We start from the raw sequence: 19,209 nt of genomic DNA on the forward strand, positions 1-19,209 counted from the left end.
ACCATCGGGCTTGTGACGAGACCCTTGTGGTAGGGTCTCGTTGCCGCAAGCCCTGGAGTGCTTTCGGCTCTATCAGAGCCGAGAGCACTCCCACTGACATCACTTGTGATGTCAGTGGGGCCGGCCCCAAACGGTAGGCGTTCCAATGGGAACGCCTCCGTCTTGCCAGCCACGCCCACCAAAGGGGGCGTGCTGTCGCTCACCATTGACAGCACGCCCCCTTTGTAGCGAGACCCGGAGTGACGGCTTGGCCGTCACTATCCGGGTCTCGCCAGGCGCACGACGGAGCATGTGCACTGGGCCAACATCGACCCGCTTGCGAGCGCTCAGCGCTCGCGAGCGGGTCTGAAGCAGGCCCTCTGTCCCCTGTGAAATTAAACTAGCCAGGCTGGCAGGCAGCAGCTGATGGCAGCTCTGTCCAGTCTGAAGTTTAACTAACCCTATCTGAGTATCTCCCAGGCAGCCAGCCCCTATTGTTCCCACTCTGTCCCCCGATTGTCTCCACCCGTCCCCCGATTGTCTCCACCCCGTCCCGTGAAGTTAAACTTGCCAGTAGGAAGGACACACCTGGGCCGTTTTTTGCAATCCCGGGATTGAGTTGGTTAATGAAAATATTTTTTTCCTATGGGCCAGTGCTGGGCCATGAATGTTATTTTATTTCTGTGGTGTTAGGGCTCAGCCAGGGCCCCCCAACACCACAGGTACTATAAAATAAATAACATTCATGCCCCAGCACAGGAATAAAATAACTTATAGCCAGCCCCCCCCACCCCCATATAACACAACACAGCAGGCCCATTATGAATTTGCAAATAAAGTATACATCATCCTCAGAGAGGAGTCTCACCCAGACCAGTACAGTATGTATGACTTGCCTCACTCTCCAGTCCACTCCAGACCAGTCTACTCCAAACCAGCAGCCAGGCAGCAAGGGGTGCTCCAGCAGGCACCAACTGTGTCATCAGCCAGACTGACAGTCAGTCACTGTGTGGAAGGGGATGGCTTGCAGCAGCAGGGCTCCTTCCCTGGAGGTGGGGGTGCAGCAGGGCTCCTTCCCTGGAGGTGGGGGTGCAGCAGCATGGCTTCCTCCTCCCGGATTAGTACTGGCACTTTTTATTTTTCACAGGGGCCGGCTGCCTGACGCCACCCTAGCTCCCACAGCCACGCCGCTCCGCTCCATCCTCCTCTGCTTAAAATGGCTGCGGGTGCAGCTGAAGGAGGACGGGCGGTGTGGGGCTTGCGTGACCTCCGACGTCACCCCGTGGTGCTGCGCACAGCCGAACAGCCGGGTCGCGTCTGAGCAAAGTGCTTAGAGCTCAGCGCTGCCCGGCATTAAACAAAGCCTTTGCTCATGCGCTGGATAGTGGCGGCTGTACTAGCTGTGACAGGCAACCAGGTGACGTGATTCGGGGGGTTGGGCCACAGATAACAAGCGGCCCCATAGTCCAACCGGCCCACCGGGAATCTTCCCGCTTAAAGTAACGGCCAATCCGCCCCTTATAGTCACACAGTGCTTATATTTTTGAAGAATGCAGTGTAGGTGCCCTACAGCACACACAAGTTGTACAAAAAAACTTTATTTTGTGTCACTATTAATGACAACTCACACTGCATAGTCACATTGTGCTTATATTTATGAAGAATGCAGTGGGCACCTGCAGCACTTACAAGCTGCACAAAAAAAAAACTTTTTTTCACAAATGTGACAACTTTTGCAGGCATACACTATGTACCAAAAAAGGGTTAATGCTGCCCTGTAAAAAGAGGAGCACTGGGCTGCAAAAAAACACCAGTGTGCAGTGCACCAATGGTTAGTGCTGCCCTATATGGTGCGCTGGGTTGCAATGTAGGTACTAGTTATCGAACATCCAACACATGCAACAACCATATCGAACATCCAACACATGCATCAACCCCCCAACTACTATAACGATTGTGGGTCCCTATAGTAAACAGGCTAACCTGGTCAATATCGACCAGGTTCGCCTGCATGCACGGGCGATGGTCGATATCGATCATCCATGCCCGCGCATCGACCATAGTTTGGTCGTTTGAAGGGGCCAGAAGCTGGTTGATTTGAACGATAACGATATATTAATATCATTATCATTCAAATCGACAAAGGAAATCTGACAGTGTGAATGCACCATTAGCTTGACAAATATGCCCCACAGTCCTATACCACGCCGTCCTTATATATGTCACATATAGACACTATCTATAGACACTATCATCATCTATACCATAAAAATCTATCTCTCTCTCTCTCTCTACACACATATTTATGACATCTGCCTTGCAATCTTAGGACCTCATTCAGAGGCGCTCGCAAGAAGCGAGCGCTTGCTCTGAATGAGGGCGGCCGCTTGTTTTTTTAGTGCGGCCTCCTGGTCGCTAGTTAAGCTGTGGCTTCAGCGACCGACCAGGGTGATGGTCGCGATGGGCAAGACCATCGCGACCATCGGGGCTTGCGACGAGACCCTAAGGTTGCGTCTCGGCAACCGCAAGCCCCAGGGAGTTTCCTGCTCTGATCGAGGAAGCTCCCCACTGACATCACTGCTGATGTCAGTGCGGCCGCCCACAAAACGGCAGGCGTTCCGTCAGGAATGCCTCCATTTGTGTAGCCACCTCCCCACCCCACCTACAAAACGGGGTGAGCTGTCGATCAACGTCGACAGGCGCCCCTTTTGTAGTGAGCTTCGGAGTGAGAGAAATTCTCTCTCGCTCCAGGGCTTGCACACGCGCAATGCGGCCACTGAGCGTGCGCAGGGCCTTAACATCGACCCGGTTACGAGCGCTCAGCGCTTGCGTCCGGGTTTGAATGAGACCCTTAGTCTCTATATTAGACCATGCACCACAGTGCCCTTTATATATCAATTATATGCATCATAAACACCATGGAGAATATTTAATAAAAGTCGATTGTGGGTTGATGTTGAATCGATTTTGTATTTCAGGGTCTCAATCACACATTTACTAACAGATGATTTTTGACAAAAAATATTATGTCAAGAATCATCTGTTAGTAAATGTAGGATTTAGACCCTGAAATACAAAATCGACCAAAAATCGACCGTTAGTAAATATACCCCCATGTCTACCAATATAAAGTGCCTCCACCCCATTTGTGCAGCTCTAGTTTCTCCAATATCAGCAAAGTTAACCCCTTGGTTCTGTCCCATAGTCTATAGTAATACATTCCCAGAGCAAAAATGGTCCTATAAAAACATATCATGACTGGTTGCGTATATACTCATCATGGCTGGCGTCCTACATACACATCATTGTCGATCCCATACATTCACATCAACACATGTTCGGTCCTCAGAATATTGAGATGCCCGACCCAATGCTAAGTAGCCTCCTGTACAGTAGGTACAAGGGAATTAGTCCATACTATTAAAATGTTTGCTAAATATTACATAAATATAGCATAATGCTTACATTACTAAATAGACCTCAAATTGTGGGCCTGATTCAGAGCCGGACGCTCTGACCAGAGCGCTCGCTCTGAATCAGGGCCCTCCTACCTAAAAATGGAGGGGCCTCCTGCGGTAGGGTCCCCTGCGGTAGGGTCTCGCTGCCGCAAGCCCAGGAGTGCTTTTGGCTCTATCAGAGCCACAAGCACTCCCACTGACATCACTAGTGATGTCAGTGGGGCCGGCCCCAGACGGTAGGCGTTCCCATGGGAACGCCTCCGTCTGGGCAGCAACGCCTCCGCCAACAAAGGGGGCGTGCTGTCACTCACCATCGACAGCACGCCCCCTTTGGTGCGAGACCCATAGCGACAGCTTGGCAGTCGCTATGCGGGTCGCGCGCATGCGCACGACGGAGCTCCCTCCGTCGTGTGCATGCGCATTAGGGCACCATCGACCCGCTTGCGAGCGCTCAGCGCTCGCGAGCGGGTCTGAATTAGGCCCTGTGTCTCCATTTAATTAAAAAAGAGGTCATAATGCCCTAATTTATTGAACAAAAATAAATGATGTTCCAATTAAATAATTGATAACATCAAATAATATAATAAATAAACAAAAGTAATTAAGCTCCTCAACACATAAAGAAATAATATTGGCATCATACAGAGGTGAAACATTTATTGTCCAATTTTTTTTTGTAGTGTAATGGGAATAACGTATACTTACCTGGAAGTAAGCCTTATAGAAAAAAAAATCCCTGTTATAGACTGGAGAGCTACCAAAGTGAAATGAGTCAATGAGGGGTATTCAATATGAAACGGTAACCTCGTTGGTGATGTTTTCGCCGCACATCGCGCTCGCCCCCGATTATACCCGTATTCAATATGAAATCGGCGAAAACGGCACCCGGCGAATGTGAAATCAACGAAAACTTCCCTGATTTTTGGGGAAATCACCCTAACACCCCCAAAAAGATGCTCTGACATGGGGGATCACTCTGGATACCCCCGATTAGCCCTGCAGAAGGTTTTTGGGGTCTTTAAACGGGCTCAATAGCTGCTATTTTGGGGATTTGGGAAGGTGGTGAAGAATAGTATTTAAAGTTTTTTTGGCTGAAAATAAGTAGTCCCAGCAAATTTGGGGTACTTGAAAATGGGGGTGAGCATATTTAAAAGTTGCTAAAGAGAAGTTTTAAAAAAACCTGAAAAATCCACCTGCCGCAAACACCTGCAATGAAAAAAACACCTGGGGCATACTTGGGGACCCCTCTAGATTGTAGTGCTCTAGTTTTTAACTTTGTACCCAATTTTTTTTTTCGCCCTCAAAATTAAAGTGCTTTTTTTGGGGTGCTCTGAGGTATTTTTTTTTTATTTTTTTATACAGTTTACCTTTGGGGGACTGTCTGAAGGTTGCAGGGTGGGGGACTGCCCGAAATGTTGCACCCCAAAACCCCATTTTTTTCGCCACTCATTCCTTGGTGATACTTTTTCGCAGGGTCGAATGCAATATACTTTTCGCACCGGCGAAAAGTTTTCAAATTGAATACGGTGTAAAAGTCAAACCGGCGAAAATGACGTCATCCGAGCGAAAACATCGCAGAAACGGCGTTTTCGCTCCATATTGAATAACTCTAAATGTCTGTTAAGGCCCCTGGTTATTAGATGGGCATCAAATCAGGAGAAGTCTTTCATCCATGACATGAATGGAGCAGTATGCTTTTTTTTATTTAGTATTTAGGAGATATTTTAAAAGAATGCATTTATTCCGTGGTACCCACTAACCAGGGGTACCAAATGCAGCTCAGTGTTATTTCCCATTGGCCCGGAAATCTGTAGTCCTATGACCCAAACATTTGCAAGGTGTCCCCACCTAGAAGACTGTACCGATCCTGAGTCATACTTACTTATACCCCTTTTACACCAGAGCAAAAACCTGGGTTTTTGCTGGGTCTACCCGGGTCGCAGCTCAGTGTAAAAGGGTGTCTGAAAAATAACCCAGGTCAAGTGACCCAGCACTCCAACCCAGGTAGCTAGCAGGTTTGGACCCAGGATAGACCCGGGTAATGGTGCAGTGTAAACGGTGCGACCCGGCTTATCTGACCTGGGTCATGCCTAAAATGAGCTGATTTGTGGTTGTGGAGCAGTCACCTCCCACTTTTTATGACCTCACAGGTTTAGCAGGCCAGACCTGAGTTCAGTGTGAACAGGGCTGACCTGGGAGTAACCCAGATCGAAGGTGCAGTGTAAATGGGTCTGACCTGGGTTGGAACCATGTCCAAAAACCCAGGTCGGACCTGGGTTTTTGGTGGAAAAGAGGTATTATACCCCTTTCACATAAAAAACTCGGCTCTGACCCGAGAATTTGAAGCTGGGTCAGACTTGGCTGTGACCCGGGTAAGACCCCTTTCACACTGCACCTTCGACCTGGGTTATTCCCAGGTCGACTCTGTTCACAATGAACCCGGGTCTGCCCTGTAAAACCCTATGAATGTCATTAAAAATTTACTTTTTACAGGTTTACATAGATGAGGTCACAAATGGGAACCAAAGGGAGGGGTGGGGACTGCTCACAGCATTGCAGCAATCATAGCCGACGGGCTACCTGTGTGTTTTCCAGAGCTCATGAGTGTTTGTGCTTTCCTGCTGTTTAATTCAGCCAGTGAGAGCATGATGCAGCTTCTGACACTATGCAGCATACTGTACACTTCTTTCAGGAGGAGGAGGAGGGCGCAGTTTGTGGCTGAGAAGGCAACGACTCAACGACAATATATGCACAGGAGGAGAGGCCTCATATTTCCTCCTCGCCCCTTATGGCCAGCAACTCCCTCACCTCTTCATCACTCCAAATGGACATTGCTGTAGTGGTATTATGGTTTAATACAGGAATGCTGCCTCTGTTGTTGTCTGCAGTATGCAGCGCGTGAGTCCAGGGCTCTGGCTGCTGACATCATCAATGGAGACACAGGAACATCCAATCATCGCTGTTTGCTGAGTCCAGGGTTGGATAACCCGGGTTGGGCCCACATCACACTGCACATCAACTTGTTTACGAGTTCAATCCTGCTCAATTGCGGGGTTGAAATGCAGTTGGCGCGTTCACACTGCACCTCGATCTGGGTAGACCCAGCAATATCCCGGGTTACTTTTGCGATGTGAAAGGGGTATTAAGCTCCAAGGATGTCTACGAGACATTCGATTTTCGATTGTCTACAAGACATTCCAGCATGCTGTCCACATTCTGAGTGAAGTGGGCAGTTCGGAGACTTGTTGACATGATTCGTGTTGAATCATGTCATCATAGCACTGTCTCCCACTGCACAATGATGGGAATCAGAGCAAATGTGACACCATGTCTCACAGCCATTTTCACACTGTAATTCTATGTACTTAAGTAAATTACACTTGTACGCAATGGCGATTGCGAACGCAGATCAAGCGATTGTTTGCATCTCGCATACGTATAAGCCGCACTGCGGATGCGCAGCGATTGCAGTCCACAGAGGAAGCCATCGCAAAGTGATTGACAGGCTGGCAGCATTTGGGTGTGGGAGTGTTGACAGGGGGGGGATGGTCAGAAAAATGCAGACGTGTCTGTCCGTTTAAACGCCGTTGCATGGGCGTGCATAAATTAGCCACTGCGATTGCATATGCAACACGAGAGCTCTCTGCGTGCGAGGAGACATGCAGTTTTTGCAGCTGGTCAAACTTGTAAATGCTACGTGACTGCCCGATGTACATAGATGGTACCGATGTTTATGCAGAAAAGCGCCATTAGACGAATATGAGAAGGCAGCAGTGGCATCTTTATGTCGGCTGTGCTTTGGTAAACATTAGCATATTTTAGCAACTGCGATCCGTAGGCGGTTGCAGTTGCAATTGCATCCGCTGCCATATCAGCCCCAGAATCTCTTGCTCAATTGAATATCCCCATTAGAAAATGAGCAAAACGGAAATCTAGAGAGGAAAAATATGCAAAACGTTGTGCTGCCAGAGGGTCAGATCTAGCCCCACAGAAAGGAGTGTCTACCACCACCAGGAGGCAAGTCTAGCACCACCCAGGTCTTGCCTAGTAACCCATCCTCATAAATCAATGTCCCACTCAATCGTCTCCATATCATTATATTCCCCCCAGCTCTCTAATCTCACTTATACCCCTTCACACTGAGCCTCTGACCCCGAATATTGCCGGGGCAACCTGGGTTGACCCTTCCACACCAAGCCAGGACCTGGCAACGCAGTAGTGCCCCCAAGACAGTATATTTCATATAAAACATGTATAACTCACTGCACTACTCCATTCTCAGCTCCCCCGGGGGGTGGAGTGAAGGCGAAGGCACCGCGATGGTACTACATCTTGACTCTGTCAGCTCATTGGATGGATGGCGGCACCAGTGTCAGGATGCGGCCTGGTATCGGCCATTACTCACCTCTGCGCCAGCGTCCTTGCGCTTAGGTGTTCAGCCGCTGGCAGTGGAGGTGAGTGGTGACTGAGTATTCTCCCCGGGGTCTGCTAGGGCTTTCATGCATGCATCCTGGTTCCTGTGGTAGCGGGCATGGACTCAGCCATGTTGGTCCATATTACCCAACTAGTCTCTCCCAATGGTAGTCCTGTGGTCACTCAGCTGGTCCTCTGATCCAATGACCAACTGCCTAGGGGTATTTAGGTCTGACTCCAGGAACAGGAAGTTTCTTGATCAACTTAAATTCTTAATTTACTTCAAGTCTTCAGCATTCTAGTGACGGAGCACTTTTTCTTCACTCCAGGCTCTCTGTTGTTTTCAACTTCCGGTGATTTTCAGTGATTCTCTCTCCAGTGTGTATTTCAGCTTTGCTTGCTGAATCCTTGTGTTATATGTATTTGCTCTCATTTGAATTTTGGTGTGCTGTCCAGCTCTCCCCCTGTGTTACATGTTTCAGCTGTGAAGCTGATTACCAGTATTCTGAGTTTCCCTTCTCATGCTGATTTTCCTGAGTTACATGTCCAGCTCTTTCCCTGTTTCTCAGAGCAAGTCAGTGTCTGTATCTCTAGCAATTCTCAGTACACTTCTGTGTCCACATCTCTGTGTTTCTTAGAGCAAGTCAGCGTCTGGATCTCTAGCAATTCTCAGCACACTCCTGTGTCCACATTTCTCTGTGTTTCTCAGAGCTAATCTGTGTCTGGATACTTAGTTCATCTAACCTTCGCTATACAGTGTCACGATCACCAGAGCTGTTACCCATCACTATTCAGCGTCTAGATTCTCAGTACAGCTACTCGTGATGGAACAGTATCTGGATCCCCGATGTTGCTTTCAGCATTCAGTGTTTTGACTTACTTTACATTCATCATTACAGCAAGTCAGTCTCAGGATCTTCCGTGTCTCCCAGAGCAAGCCTGCGTCTGGTTAATTTCCAGTATTTCCAGTACCACTCCATTTCCAGTGTTTCCCAGTGCCATCACATTTCTACTAATTCCTAGTTTTGTCTCATTGCTAGTAATCTCCAGTGTTACAACAGCTTTTAGTAACTTCCAGTGTTATTACATTTTCTAATAATTCTCAGTGTTATTTTCTAGTATTATATCCCTGTCTTCTGCCACTCCCAGATACCTGCCCAGAGGGCCGCGACCTGCTCACTTGATGCGGCAAAACCCAAATTCCAAAAGGAGGGATCACTGGTGAAGACCACCAAGTGGGTTAAGCTGGCCACACATCTAAAGATTATCTGTCCAACCAGCCAACTAGTTGATTGGTTGGAATGAAAATCTGGTAAGGAATACAATCAGCAATTTGCTCCAAAACGCTGGAAAATAGACCAAAACTGTTTGAACAAATAGTTTAGATCAAACATTTAACAACCTTGTCTGAACGACCATTTTCATCTGTTTTCTGGCATTTAGGAGCAAATTGCTGATCATCAGTTACTCCCATACGTTACCAGATTTTCATTCCAACCAATCAACAAGTTGGCTGGTTGGATGTAAGTTGGTCTAGTATGTGGCCAGCTTTACACTCTGTGCCTCTGGGCAGGTCTAGACAAACCTGGGTTTGGCCGCAATTGGAAGACATTTTCACTGTCACCCCCCTCTGTTGTTGTACCATCCTAAACCCCCGGTTCTTGGCCTCAACATAGGTGTCCCTAGTGCCCGGTTGTGACAACCAGTAATTATGCTGACAAACACAAGACAATGGTGTCAATCCAATTAGCCGAGATGATCTTGCGGGTGCGAGTCATCACGGCAATGACCGCACTTTACGGTAGCCTGGATTCACTTAAAATTGCTCGCAGCCCCATAGGGCACCGAGCAAAATTCAGCGAATTCGGGCCCGAAAATGGCCACGAAGGGTGCGAGGTGCTAGTCCGTTGCCGGACCCGGGCCTTCGCATTTAATTGGATGACCCCAATGTCTACCTGGGCCTATGTCTATATTAAGGAAACATCATGGTATTTATTTTGAAGTGTTGCAACTTTATATTTTGATTTTCTGTTTTCATTTATTGATGTGTACAATTAGCACCACTTTGCTGATTTGACCACAGAGTTGTGTAAATACAGGTTTACTAAGGAAAAGGAAGGCTATTGCACTGTGCCTGCACATTTTTCTAGTTTGGAATGACCCCATGATATTACTACCTACCCTCCAACATGACCCCTCCCATTAGGTACAAAAGGACTTCCCACCTTCCTGATTGCAGTCACCTGTGTTGAGCTAGGTAATTCATGAGAAGGGTGTTTCAGCAAAGGTGGCTTCAATCATAAATTAAGAAGGAAGTCCAGGAGCAGAGCATTTTGTCCCTAATGGAATGGGTCATGTTGCAGGGTCTGTTACTATTATCCTTTAGCATTTACTTATATTTAGCATTGAATTAAAATGCCATTCATACTACTGCACAAAACGCCAATGCATGAGCCTATACATGATTGTATTCAAATGAATACGAGCTTTATTCAAAATGTATGATTATAAACTAAACCTGAAATATTTAAAAATCATAATTATATGCATAGAGACAAACATTACTGATCCAACCTGTTAATCTAATGTGTTGCGGAAAGTGAGTGAATAGCTTTGTCCTCTTTGTTTTTCCGTACAACATTTCTTGCCGTTTCTATGCAACGTCACGTTGCTTGGGCAGAGTGACGCGCATTCTGCCCAAGCATTCAACCAAACATGTACATTATGTCACGCCCAGAAGGGCGGGCTTTCCAAACAAGTCACATACTGATTGGCCTACTCGGCTATTCCTTATGAAGTAGTCGAATAGCATTGGTTGGCGTTCGGGATCGGTTGAGCCGCATTAGGCATTACTAGTGGCAGGAGGCGGTGCCGTAGTCTCTTCCATAAATCCTCTTATCCAGACCCTATGCCTACATGACCCTGGATAACGGCCTCCAAACGCACTAGCAGTTACGACAGACTTGGCAGTCGCAGGGACCTCACTTTCCAGGAAGACGCTGCATGCGCAGGCGAAACTTTGATACACAGGACAGGTCCCAGCCAAGCAGAGCATATCTCACCTGCATCACTCTGAGCTGTAGCTGGCCCAGAAAGGTACCCATACATATCTGCTCTCTGAGCTGTAACTAGCCCTGAGAGGTGTCCTAACATCACCGGTCTGAGCTGTAACTACCACTGAGGGGTGCCCTTCCATCACCTATCTGAGCTGTAACTACCACTGAGGGGTGCCCTACCAGCACCTGTCTGAGCTGTAACTAGCCCTGGGTCGTGCCCTACCCATCACATGTCTGAGCTGTAACTACTCGAGCGGTGCCCTACTCATTGACCCTGAGAGCTGTAGCTACCCCAGAGATGTGCCCTACCCATCATCTGTCTGAGTAGTAATTACTCCAGAGATGTGCCCTACCCATCACTTGGAAGAACTGTAACCACCCCTGAGGGGTGCCCTATCCATCAACTGTCTGAACTGTGAGTGGTACCCTGCGCAGATCGCAGAGCTGTAACTACCAAGTCCATCAAATGAGCTGTGCTTTGTGCCCTGGATTCTGCCAGTCACAGTCTATTTTAGCTGGTGCACTCAATAATCTACTTGATTGAATTGATATCTACAAAATCTACCTCCAACACATCACCAGTCAGTGCTGACAGCTGTCCACTACTAACTGTGACAGTAATATACTAAGTACTGACCCACTACGTTGTACGAACTAAAACAAACACTTCAGCTATATTAACTATACATTGACTTTATTCTGCATCTTTATTGCACTATTTTTATGATCTACAAGTAACTTTTATTAAGCCGAGCAGGATCTTTCCACTACATAGAAAGAAGGTCTCATTAAAACCACCTCTTCATAAATTCATCTTCTGAGCTGAAGTCAAGTCTTTTGATACCATATACAAACAAGGGAACCCTTCACCATGTCTAATGAACGAGCAAAGAAGATCATGGAAGGATTCAAACTGTATCCAAACTTCCGTATTTTGGTAACAAATGTAGAATAACTGTATAAGGTATGGTGGTTAGCATATAACTATTAAGAAATTTTAGGTAAGACAAATGCATTGAGCAAAAGTTGAGGCTTTAGGCTTTTATGTTAATGAAAGTTATTGCCATCCCTGCTAATTAATAGTCTGGCTATTGGGTATTTTCCAGCAGGAGACCACACATGGTGCTGCCATTGCCCCTCATTCCCATTTCACACTTGCTGCAATAACCCGGTTTATTGCATGTGAACGAGCAGCAACCCGGGTTACTGTGCAGTGTGAAAGGGCTAGATTGAAATAAGCCGGTATTTCAACCCTGGTTACGAGAAGGGTTGAATGTGTGTACAGCCCGTTTCGCAGACCAGTGTGAACGGGTAACCCAGGTCGATCCGACCCTGGTCTTGTTCACTTCATAGGAAGAGCCGGTGCTTGGAGATGAGATCAACTCCAAGCGCTGGCTCACCACGTGATGGTGGTACAATAAGCCGGGTCGATGATGCCAGTCTGAAAGGGGTCTCAGCTGGGCTGTACCCAGGATGAAACCATGGACAAAATCCCAAGTGAGACCCGGTATTTATATGTGAATGGGTATGAAAGAGCCGTGTTGAAATAAGCCGAGTCGAGCGACCAGGTATTTCAGCCCTGGTCACGAGAAGGGTTGAACACGTGTTCAACCCGGCTCTCCGTGCAGCGTGATCGGGTAAGCCGGGTCCCGTTCACTGCATAGCAAGAGCTGGCTTGGAGATTATCTCATCTCCAAGAGGATCTCATCACTAAGTGCCAGCTCAGCACGTGATGGTGGGGACGTCATTGATCCGGCATTAGTGCTGGGTTGGGCCGCCAGACTGAAAGGAGTCTCAGCTGGGTCACACCCGGGATGGACCTGTGAACAATATCCCGGGTTCGACAGGGCATTCAGATGTGAAAGGGATATCACTTAGTCTGTATTTTTCACAGAGGTATGCTAGGTTTACACTATCTGATATATCGTAGTACAGCTGATAAATGATATATATCGTCCTGACCGTTGACAGTGTGTACACTCTATAAATGTTCGAACCACATTGTTTCACAGATACATTGCGGCAACCTTGCAGCACAGCAGATTCCATATATATGAAAGAGATATTGCGCACATTTGCCTGTGTGTACTGGCGACAGACTGACTGACCCATGTGCTGGCCACAGGAATCGGCGACAATGACATCACAACTGGTTCCTGTGGCCAGACATTTCGGTTGGCCGATTGGTAAGTGTGTATGTACAGCCGCATACTTACCAGATTGGTTGGCCAAGTGTACCCCACATTAGTGCAGGATGTTAATGTGTGTTTCAGGAGGAAGTGGTCAGTAAGATGTTAGAAGATGTGCAGTGGCTTCATTTGATGTTATAGGCATAATAATACAGAATGGGAGAAAGTGAATTGTTTTTTTCACATATTTTAGTGCAGTTATGATTTCCACAGAGGATAGTCTGGATAATAGCAGTGCAGACATGTATGGGGAACAGTTACAGTAATAATTTGTGACGAGAAAATGTTTTTACCATATATTTGGAACTATGCAAAACAATCAAGTTTAGGTTTATTCACTGCTTATATGGTACATAGGACACTATCATATAAGTGTATTAAAACAATGCAGGAACATGATACAATTGGCCTACATTCATCATAATACTTGCTCTTAAGAACTGTCTTCTTTCAGTTTTCCTTCCCTGTGAGCATAGGTCAGTGGATGACTGACCGTGTACTAGGCCAGTATTTCCCAAACTCTGACCTCAAGACACCCTAAAGCTGGCCATCCACTATACAATTTTCTGTTAGATATCTGTCCAATCTGGCTGGTTGGAATGAAATCCTGGTAATGTATAAGAGCAAATGACAGTCGATCATATGGTTATAAACACTGAAAAAAGGACAAAAAAAATTGTTCCAATTGGTTAAATTTGTGTGTTTTAACCAATTTGCCTGAACAACCATTTTTGGCTATTTTCCAGTCTTTGTGAGCAAATGGACGAGTGTCATTTACTCCCATACATTACCAGGTTTTCATTCCAACCAGCCAGATTGGACAAATATCTGACAGAAAATTGTATAGTGGATGGCCAGCTTTACAGTCCAGGTGTTAAGGATATCCATGCTTAAACAAAGGTGACTTAATTAGTACCATAAGTTAGTTTGATTATTCCATCTGTGTACACGCATGGCTATCCTTAAAACCTGGACTGCTAGGATCAAGTTTGGGAAACACTGTACTAGGCACTAATTATCTAGTAAATGTGACAGTTTTCTCTTTACAGCAGAATGTATTCACATGGACATGGCCTGATTATGTAAGCTGTTACCAGCCACCCATTATCTTGAAACTAATATTGTTTATAACACATGAGATCTATTGCCACAAATTCCTTATATGGATAAAAAGAAACAACAAAAGTAATGTACTAGAACAGGGGTGGCCAACCAGTCAGAGGCAAAGAGACAGAAAATATCTGTAGTCAAGCTAAAGAGCCGATCGCATGTGCGCCAAAAAATGGGGTGCTGACTAGCTGTCACAAGGCCACGCCCCATTTTTGTGTGCACGCCTTTACTATGACATTTGCAGGTGCATTACCTTGTGTCACACTGGGGGCGAGCCAACACATTAAAAATACTGTATTTGTGTCCCTTTATGCAGTGCCCCCTGTATTTGTGCCCCTTAAGCAGTGCCCCCTATATTTGTGCCCCTTATGCAGTGCCCCCAGTCCAATACTTACCTGACCACGCTGTCTCTGGCTCCCACCGCCTGGATCTAACTAAATCCAGCAGGCGCATGATGTCACCTGCGCACTCTAATACTGGGAACGCTGGTCTGTGAAGTGATCAGAGGCTTCTTTAGCCTCTGACCGCTTCAGAGGCCAGCGTTCACAGTTCCAGTGGGGGGAACCACATCACAAAACCTAAAGAGCCGCATGCGGCTCGAGAGCCGTGGGTTGGCCACCCCTGTACTAGAAGATTATGCTGGCGCCATGTTGATTCCAGCTCTTGCTGACCAAACTCCCCACTGCCCTTCCTTTTCTGAGAGCTCTGCTGCTTCTGAATTCCAGCTTTTGACAGCAAGAAGATAGGAAGTAGTCAGGGGAGTATGGGTAGGTGGGACTGGAGGAATCCTGGAGACCTACAGCAGAGGAACTTTCTCCGAGTTAATAACTGAATGACAGATGGGCACCCATTTAATTAACAAGCACTCTCCTCTTTCACCCCTGTCTGTCTGTCCCTTCCTTTTATATTATAAGCTTTCAGGAGCAGGACCCTCTTCCCTGATTTTGGGGTATTATGACTGCATATGCAGCATTGTTTATATAGCTTGATTGCCATGTTCCACATTATGTTGTACTGTAAGTATTTATTTTGCTTTTTTTGTTTTGTTTTGTTTGCTCGGTTTCTGCTTATGTACTTTGCAAGGTGCTGCAAAACCTTTGTTGGGCTATATAAATAAAGTAGAAAAATAATAGCTTATTAAGACAAGCACATACTATTGCTTAAATCAGATTTATTACGGTATACCCTGAAAGAAAATGTTTGAGTGTGCCATTTGAAAGTCGCTGCAAGTACCCACCAGTCTCCTTTATAACACCCATTTTCAGTCAAAGGGTATGACACAGAGTTGGCCACAAAAGCAGACGTAATGTACGCCAATAGAAGGTACAAGTATAGCTTATCTAAGGCTATATGCTAATCTGCATCAATTTTGAGATCAACATATAGGGGGTGATTCAAGGTCCAACGGTATTGATATCGCAGCTGCTACCATGGTACCAGCTGTAATAGCACTATTATGGTAATGCAGCAGGAGGCATCACGCCTCCTGCATGCATTACTGTTCTGATCAGCGTCCATGCACGCAGCATGAGAACATCTGCGTGATCCTCTGCCGGATTGAGTGACCATGGGGTCACTCAAGCTGGCGAACACAGTTGCTCAAAAGAGGCCAGGAAATCTCCCGTCAGCCAACGGAGATCCTGGCCTTTTCCCTCCCCAAAACGGCAGCAACATTTATTATTTATTTATTACCAGTTATTTATATAGCGCACACATATTCCGCAGCGCTTTACAGAGAATATCTTACCATTCACATCAGTCCCTGCCCCAGTGGAGCTTACAATCTATATTCCCTACCACATGCTCACACACGTACACACTATGGTCAATTATGTGGGGAGACAGGTAACCTACCACTATATTTTTTTGGAGTGTGGGAGGAAACCCACGCAAGCACAGGGAGAATATACAAACTCCACACAGTTAGGGCCGTAGTGGGGATCGAACCTATGACCTCAGTGCGGAGATGCAGTAATGCTAACTATTACACCAAGGCCTCCGTTTGGGGAAACGGAGGCCGTCACTTTCCCTTCCCAGAAACGTCAGAAGACTGTCAATTACTAACTGCTTCCGCATTGCATGCGAACACGCAACATCTGTACTACACATGCTCAATATGGGTCTTGCGCCGGCGCAGATAGACTTAATCGGAGATGTGTGCTAACCATCGAGTTAGCGCACATCTCTGAATTGGCCCCATAGGTGTAAATGCTTCTGTGTGAGTAAAGCACGTTGATATGCTGTATATTATGATGCTGTTGACAAACCAGTTATCATCATCTTGATGATGACTGGTTTTAAATGTTGTTTTAAAAGCAAGCAATACATCATGTAATTTTAAGGTGTTGCCAGCATCCATGCTCATTGCTTATGCTGGTAACGAAACATTGGGATGAGAAACAACGGAGGAGGGGGCCCGGAATCGGTATGATATCACGGCTGCCGCATGGCCGGGAGTTCGAATCGCGGCAGCCCGACAAAACAGCAGAGCTAGGCAGCGGAAGCTCGACAGCGCTGGAAATGCAGATCGTGGTGAGGTAAGTATTGTCTAATCTAACCTAACCCTCCTTAGGGGTGGCTAACTCTAACCTCCCCCCTGTGCCTAACCCTAACCACCCCCTTCCCCGCTTCCTAAACCTAAGTCCCCCCTCGGGGTGCCTAACCCTAACCCTCCCTTCTCCTAGCCTAACCCTAACCCTCCTGGGGGGGTGCCTAACCCTAAGTCTCCCCCCAGGTGCCCTAAACCTCCACCCCCCCGTGGCTGTCCGCTCGCGGCGCCCGGCATCCACTCGATCGGGATGCCGGGCGCCTGTCTCCCGGCGTCGGGGGGAAATGAGCAGCGTCTAGATATAGACGCCGGTCATTTATCCCACGGCGGGATAAAGCAGTCGGGAAGCCGGCTGCCGGGATTCCAGCAGCCGGCTTCCTGATTCTATACCGGGGGCCCATGTGAAACTGCGTATGTGCAAATCTCTGGACAGGAAAATGGCTGCAGTGTCATTTTTCCCAGTGATTTGTGCAGCTCCGTTGCTGACGCGGCAATCCAGAGAAGTGCGTATAATACATGGGTGCAGGATGTGTGGTTTGGGCCATACACCTTGCACCCATTATAGATCTATTACTAGGTCTCCCTGAAAATGGGACTTTCAGCACATAGATAACACAGCTTGGGCTGGTGACCCTATAACAGGGAAACCCGAAGTATGTCAACCTGTCCTAGCGTGTTTGGTCTCAGACTGAATTGCCTATAGAAAGTGGTCCCCCGAAAAAAGTCTCTGCCTCTAAAAGGTGATAACTCCGTACTGAAAGCACTAAGGGCCTGATTCAGACCCGCTCGCTAGATGTGATCGCTCGCAACCAGTGTATGCAAATTTTTCAAAGTGACGACATGGGAAGCAATCGCTCGCCAAGGCATAAGCACACCCACTTTGGCTGTGCGAGCGATCGCTCTGTGTATGTTGAGACGCCCACTTGCGCACGTCATCTCCAGGAAGTGTATTAAAACATTGGTACATCGAGCACCATCGGAAGCTAACGCAGCGCTTGTGGTTGCCTTACCCTGCCGCAAGCACTGCGAGGGCTTCAGTGTAAAAAACAGGCATGTGACATGTACTATGACCTGCCTGTTAATTATGCATGCCTTAAAAACGGCGTTGAAACATCAGGCACACCTGCGTTCGCACCTCCACACCCCTGTTATTAGTATCCTGCCCCTGTTACCACCCATAACCAGCCTCTCCTGTCACTCATTTCACTTGGTTGTCTTTGCTGGGCGAGCGAGCGGCCTGCGATCGCACAGAGTAGTTCATGCACGCGCAGAACGAAGCGTGCGCATTCGCAAACCATCGGGCCGCCTGCGAGCACACAGCGCTCGCGAGCGGGTCTGAATCAGTGGGGAAATAAATCTTAAAATGGATAAGTATATGTATATTTTTATTGCCGATTCTCTATTGGTTGCAGAAAGCTTTGACATGCCTAAAGTGGTTGGATATGCTGGTGCTTTTAGCACTAAAGATTTCAGCATACCAATGGCTACCAAGCACACATAAGCAGGCCGTAAATAATGAAATAAAAAAATACTGTGATGAAGTCCTTTTCTACAAAATAACTCACCAACTTTTATGCATCTATTGGTGGGATGTAGTTATGATCCCGGCGCTGGAATCCCGGCACCAGTCAGAATCCCGACGCCAGCATCCCAACCACTGACATCCTGACAGTAAGCATTGAGGTTAGGTGTAGGGGTAGGGTTAGCCTACTTACCGGTAGGTGTCTGCATTGTAACCTAGTTAGGATGCCAGCATCAGGATTCTGAGCGCCGGGATCCTGAGTGCGGGCATCCCGTACCCAACCCCTATTGGTCACCTAAATCAGTGAGATGGATACTCTTCTTCCTTCAGCTTTTAAATATCTTTGGTAAAAAGGAATCGGGAGGTATGACGTGAATGATAATCCCAGAGCCATTCACACTAGCCAATACACAGTGGCTTTGGTCGCCTCTCTGTTGGTGGCTAATGTCCCTTTAGGCACGTGATTAGGGGAGCTAATTGCTGGGGGTGGCACTTGAATGCTGGTCTTATTACTGTTCTGAAATTTTACAGTAACTAAAAATTTTTTCCACTGTACCATACTGTTGTGTGGATAGATTGGACATGTACAGAATGCTCATTTCATGCCCAACTAGATTCCACTTACAGGCGTATCTGCATGTTTCTACAGGGCTCACATTTGCATGAACACGCCCTTACTGTACTCTGACATTTTTAAAACCAAAAAAAGGGCTGCTATAAGCATAAGAGAGGATATAGCGGCAAAAGTGTAGGAAGGAAAATTACATGAGGGAAGAGAACTAATTATCTATAAACGGTGGTGAGGGTGACATAGTGAGGTGAGTCAGTGTGCTGGACAGAAATTGATGGTTCAGCATGAGATCAGATAGATATAGGTTTTGACAGCTTCTTTGAAGCTTTGCAGAGTGTTGGAGAGTCTGAGAGAGTGTGAGCG

The 19,209-nt window shown here is 47.0% G+C and overlaps 1 protein-coding gene across 1 annotated transcript in view; it reads left to right on the forward strand.

Annotated features, from left to right (window-relative positions):
* Window positions 1-10,694: 10,694 nt before the first annotated feature.
* The window catches only part of PDE6D (phosphodiesterase 6D), a 66,157-nt gene continuing 57,642 nt past the window's right edge, over window positions 10,695-19,209 (forward strand). The window contains exon 1 of the mRNA XM_088467446.1: window positions 10,695-11,821. Within this exon, the coding sequence (XP_088323572.1) occupies window positions 11,778-11,821 (44 nt within the window). The 5' untranslated portion in view covers window positions 10,695-11,777. The remainder of the gene's footprint in view (window positions 11,822-19,209) is intronic.

Source organism: Taudactylus pleione, unplaced genomic scaffold (assembly GCF_031769625.1).
Source record: "Taudactylus pleione unplaced genomic scaffold, aTauple2 ptg000010l, whole genome shotgun sequence".
In the NCBI taxonomy this organism is placed as follows: Eukaryota; Metazoa; Chordata; class Amphibia; order Anura; family Myobatrachidae; genus Taudactylus; species Taudactylus pleione.